This window comes from Phocoena sinus, chromosome X, assembly GCF_008692025.1.
Source record: "Phocoena sinus isolate mPhoSin1 chromosome X, mPhoSin1.pri, whole genome shotgun sequence".
Classification (NCBI taxonomy): Eukaryota; Metazoa; Chordata; class Mammalia; order Artiodactyla; family Phocoenidae; genus Phocoena; species Phocoena sinus.
The window spans coordinates 40,010,735-40,016,768 of record NC_045784.1 but is presented as its reverse complement, the minus strand read 5'-3'; the positions used below and the strand labels follow the sequence as shown (position 1 = coordinate 40,016,768).

General features: G+C 44.3%; 1 protein-coding gene across 1 annotated transcript; it reads right to left on the bottom strand.

The window, feature by feature from the left end:
- Nucleotides 1-559: 559 nt before the first annotated feature.
- On the bottom strand, nt 560-1,129 carry DUSP21 (dual specificity phosphatase 21). The gene has a single exon (XM_032620564.1). The coding sequence runs from the start codon at nt 1,127-1,129 to the stop codon at nt 560-562; it is 570 nt and encodes a 189-aa protein (XP_032476455.1).
- Between the last annotated feature and the right edge of the window lie 4,905 nt (nt 1,130-6,034).

Here is a 6,034-nt window from a genome sequence, read left to right as displayed (position 1 = left end):
ACATGTAAATCTAATCTAGAAAATCAGAGTTGGGTCACTGTGGTTGAAGGTGGGGTCAGGGGTGGCCTGAGGCTCCCCCAGGACTCCCAGAGAACCCCAAGAAGGCCACTTATCCAGTAGGTTGGCACTTACTGTAAGAAGCACACAGTGGGTACCACAATGTCTAAGCCTCTGGCTTTGGATTGGGAAGAACCAGGTGGGATTGGGGCGCTGGGTGGGTGGGAGGAGCGGCTGCGGGTGACTCACCCCTGGGTTAGTAGTCTGCTCCGGCAGGTCCCAGGGTTCAGGTCCATCTGAGCTGGGCACCACCTTCGGCACCCTCCTCTCTTGCCAGGCCGCAGCAGCCATGCCGTGCCGCTCACAGGATAAGAAACATTGTCACCATTTTACTTTTAATGAATTTTATTCTTTAAAGATAAGGCATACTGAGCTAAAAACTCCCCCTGCCCTTTTTGCTTGCCCTTCTAAAAGGTGGTTTCTAGTTCCTTTACCAACAAAAGTTCAACGTTCAATGTTGATATAGGATTTGCAGCAGATGTCAGGGGCTGACCGGGATGGCTCACATCGGCATCATCAAACAGACCTCTTTCTCGTAGGTGTCCGGAATCATACCCACCGGGGAACTGATCATGTGAGCGGTGTTCTTACTAAACAGCTTGAATTCATAATGGATAAGCTGTTCCCAAAAGCCGATGTTGGGCCGGATGATGGGGCGGCATGACTTGGTCCACGTGTAGGCGTCCAGCAGCGACATGGAGTGGTACTTCATGAGGCACGCGAGGCAGAGAGCGGCAGAGCGGCTCACCCCGGCGGCGCAGTGCAGCAGCGTTCGGCCCTGCTTCATGTCCACGCTGTGGATGTGATCTGCGATAGGGTCAAAAAAGTCGTAGAGGTGCGAGGTGGGAGCATCTACCACCGGCACGTGTACGTACTGGATGTCTTTGAAGAACGTGTTGGCCACCTCTGCCGACACGTTGATGACTGTCGTGATGTGGTTGGTAGACAGCATGAGTTCATTGTTGGCTGCCACCCCATTGCTGATGTATAGACTGCTGGTTATCTGGGAGAGGCCATGGACAGAGCGCTGCCTGACAGCCTGAGCCAGAAGGGGACACGGGGGTGTTGTCATCAAGATGGCGGGACAGTGGTCTCTCCTGGCTGCTTTGGGGCACCGCTCCCGGGAGCGAGTTCAGGAAGCAGCAGCTCGGTGGAGTCTCTTGGAGAGGGTCTGGGGGACAGTATACCAGTCACAGGTCACCACCCCGTCTCCACCCCGAACCCCCACCCCCCCAACCCCCGCCGCCCTGCGCGGGAGTCACAGGCCCCCACTGCCCTTCCCACTAGTTTCCATGGCAATGGCACCTCGCTACAGGGAGGACTTGGCCACAGAGCCGGGTCTTCAGAGAAACCCCAGATCTCTCTTCTTTTTATCTTTCTTCATAGTCATTTATTTTCCGAGCCCGAATTCTCATCTGTCTTGATGTTTTAAAATGTTCTGTTACCAGATAGCTATTTTATGCTTCAGTTTTTGGATCACACTGAACTCAGTATCTATGAATGCTTCTATTTTATTGGTGTTGAAGAGCAGGGCTTACACTTTTTCTACAAAGTAACAGTATCATATTTTTACACTGGGGCACAGCATTTGGCTCATGTGATATGCTAATCTTTATAAAACTGCAGCGAGATAGGGGTTTGGTTGGGCTTGGTGAGCTAGCCTGATACTTCTTTGTTGATTGTAGCCATAGAATTATTTTCCTGCTCACAGACACATCAGGACTGTTTCTAAGGGAACATTGCTGATATATAGCCCTTTATCTATCATGAAGTTGGCCTGTGGTGAACAATTGTGACTAATTTAGCTGTGTCACTGTCCATTTGCGCATACAGCCCAAATGATTTATCACTTGATTCTACTTTATTACATGAAACAACAGCTCAAATTTTCTTGTCTACTTTCTCCAAAAAGAATGCCCACATGCTTTGTAAGCTACAAGTCATTTTGACCGCCACCAGTGGTTTCTAACCAGTAATGTTAAAAATTCTGGAGCCAGTCAATGCTACATCATAACTGGGCCAAAAATAGATTTTTAAAATGCTCCCTGAGATTTGCATTTCCTCTCAGCTAAGATTTTTGTAGAATTTGACTGAAGATTCGAAACAACTATAACCTAAAACTAACAAATTCTTTCACAGAGCAGCTCAGAGACTCATCACTTCCCCATCACTCCTTGTCATCTTGGGGTTGTGTGCAAAGGTGTGCTCCTTAAATTTTAAAAATGTAGTAAAATCACGGACTTCCCTGGCAGTCCAGTGGTTAGGACTCAATGCTTTCACTACAGTGGCCCCGGGTTCAATCCCTGGTCAGGGAACTAAGATCCCACAAGCCACGCAGCACAGCCAAAAAAAAAAAAAAAAAAAAAAATATATATATATATATATAGTAAAATTAACCAAAATAAATCCATACACTATTCTCAAAGACAAGCATGGTTCATATTAAATAGATTCATGTATTTTTCCAGCCAATGTTCTGTGATGCCCTTTCATCTGAGGGATTTTGGATGTCTTAAAACTCCACTGTAGGGCTTCCCTGGTGGCGCAGTGGTTGAGAGTCCGCCTGCCGATGCGGGGGACGCGGGTTCGTGCCCCAGTCCGGGAAGATCCCACATGCTGCGGAGCGGCTGGGTCCGTGAGCCATGGCCGCTGAGCCTGCACGTCCGGAGCCAGTGCTCCGCAACCGGAGAGGCCACAACAGTGAGAGGCCCGCGTACCGCAAAAAAAAAGAAAAAAACTCCACTGTAGGACTTCTCCTGGGTGGATGAGAAGATGTTTCCTCCTCCTGAGTTTGGAAATTGGTCACTTTCAGACTTCCACTTATCTCTACTTTTCCTTGTTATTTAGGGGGAAACATGTACAAGGGACTTGCTGAAGAACACACTCTCTTCCTGACACTGGGAAAAGACCCTGGGTGTCAAGAACTAGCTAACACTCAGATTTCTCAATTCAGTAGTCAAGGCCCTTTCCTCTCTGATCTAAGCCTGCCTTTCCGATCTCATTCATTCATTTACTCACCAAGTTTTTATTAAGAATCTATTGTGTGCTAGGCATTTTCACTTATGTAAATCTTCAGTTCTGACCAAACAAATCAAATGTTCTTGGTAATTGCAACATATACATTCCTGCTTCCTTACCTTTGCTCATGCCACTCCTCTCCCATGAGATAAGGCTCTTGCTCCTTCTTGCTTACTGAATCCTTTCCAAGCCTCAAGAATCAGCTCGATTAATTTTTTAAAAAAAGCATCAGCTGAGCATCCAGTCGGTGTCAGGTACAGTTCTAGCATTGTGTAGATCCAACACAACACACAGGCCCAGATATCAAAGAGCTTACAGTTTAGTCAGAGAGATACATAATCATGAAAGAGTCCGGAAGAGAGGGTGATTCATTGTTTTATGTGTGTCTGTGCTCGGGGACCGGGGCAGCCAGGAGGGATATCATGAAAGGCTTCACAGAAAACATGACCTGGAACAAAGCTTTTTGTTCATTTGTTTGTTTTTATTATTTATTCTGTCCAAGTTTTTGTTTTGAAATATTTCAAACCTACAGCAAAGATGAATAGAATAATGTGCACCTGTGTACCCTTCACCTGTAATTTCTCTATTGTCAACACTTGCCATCGCATTTCCTTTGTCTCTCTATTTAGATATACAAACACACATATTTATCTGTTTACTTGTTTCTTTTTGCTGAACCACTGCTAACTGCAGATATAGCAACACTTTAGCCCTTTCAAGGCGTCCTAAGAACAAGGGCACTCTCCTCCATAACCACAATACAATGACTGTACTCAGGAAATTTAACATTGACCCAACTTTATTATCTAATGTATAATCCATATTCAAAATTGACCAGTCCTCCAAATAATGTTATTTGTAGCTGTTTTTTTCCCTTTGATCCAGGATGGAATCAAGGATCACACATTGCATTTAGTTGTCATGCTTCTTGAGCATCTTTTAATTTGGAACCATTTCTGAGCCTTTTGTTTTGCTTTGGTCTTTCCTGGACACTGACATTTTTGAAGCGTTCAGGCCAGTTTTGCAGAACATCTTTCCATTTGGAAGTGTTTGATTGTTCCTTCAGGATTAGATTCAGGTGAACTATTTTTGGCAAGAATAGTACCAGATCGCACCATTCATTGGGGACATATGATGTCTGTTTGTCCCATTAACGATGATGATAAATTTGACCACCAGGTTAAGGTGGCATTAGCTAGGTTTCTACATTGTAAAGGTAACTTTTCCTCTTTGTAATTAATAAAGAATATGTAGAGTGGTACTTTGAGTTTCTGGGAATATCTTTGGAATAGGACTTTGAAGGATGAATAGGAGTTTTCCGGGCAGATAAGAAGGTGGGAGCATTCTACACAGGAAGGGAAGTATGTGCAAAGGCACAAGGGTGTGAAATGATGTCAGGAGGGCAGAGAACAACAGCTCAGAATTACTAGAGCAGACAGAGTGATGCAGAAGTGATAGGTGGAATGGCTATAGGAGCGGCAACAGAGATCACAGAGGGCCTTGCAAGAGGCACTTGGGCTTCATCCCATAGGCCATGGTGGCACACTGGAGTATTTTATGCAGAGAAATGGCAAAACAATTAATTTTTAGGAAGCTCACTTACAGCTATGTGGCTGGATTTGTGGAGCAGAAGGTGCAGTGGTGAGAAAGGCAACACTTGAGGGAGTGAAAGCTATTGCAATAGTCTAGGTGAGCAATGATACACCCATTGCACTCTTTTCTGCCATGGAAGCTGGATCAAATCCAAATATAGTTCAACTCCTCAAGTGTACACATAGGCCAGGCTACATAAGAGAATGGAATATCAAACTTCCTGTGGATCAGTGTCTGGAGAGCTTGGTGTTCTGGGGGGCAGACAGTGAAGACAAGAGGCAGAGAATGTAGGTAATATGTTTACGTTGAAGGGTGGTGGTGGTGAGAAAACCTAAACGAGTATGGGATGAGGGCACAGGAGAGCTAGTAGGTAAAAGGAGTTGCATGTTATATTGTCCGATGGACAGATAGGTTAGGTAGTCCCCAGCAGAAGGCTCTAAGGCAGAGGTGGGAGTTGGCTTCCCTGAGTAGTGAGAGTTGTATTTTAATTCCATTTCCCATTCTCAACTGCGGCTGAGTCAGTTACACCACTGTACACAGCTAGCAGCAAGCCAGCTTCCTAGGACTCATTGCTGGGCTCAGTTTGGTCCTTAGTTTTTGGATGGTGAAGGGAGACAGATGGATATGAATGTGGAACTCTTTAAATAACACTCTCCAGTCCAGAATACAGATATTATGAGAAAATGATTGTGACTTATGTTAGGTGAAAAAAACTAGTTTATAAAAAAGTAGTACCTTTTCTGTAAAGGTTAAATATATACATATGTATATTTACCATATATATGTGTGTATATATATATATATCTCACACGTATATTAAATATGTATTAGTGAATCCTGTTTGTGAAATATTAGGTATCAAAAGCTGCCCTAGGTATATATAGAGTAAGAATTTCACAAATGTCAGATATTATTTGATATTATATTTGAGTGGTGGGATTAAAGGGAATTATTCTTTTCTTTTTGTGCTTGTCTATGTTTTCAAATTTTCTAAAATAATTTGTGTTATTTTTATAATTAGAAAAAAATGAATCAAAATGTATTTAGACCTCATCAACAGATATCTTTTTTTTTGGCCTAAAAAATTAGCAAAGGTGGGCTTCCCTGGTGGCGCAGTGGTTGAGAGTCCACCTGCCGATGCAGGGGACACGGGTTCATGCCCCGGTCCGGGAAGATCCCACGTGCCGCGGAGCGGCTGGGCCTGTTGAGCCGTGGCCGCTGAGCCTGTGCGTCCGGAGCCTGTGCTCCGCAACGGGAGAGGCTGCAACAGTGAGAGGCCCGCGTACCGCAAAAAAAAAAAAAAAAAAAAAAAAAAAAAAAAAAAAAAAAAAATTAGCAAAGTTGAAAAACTGCTAATACTTCATGG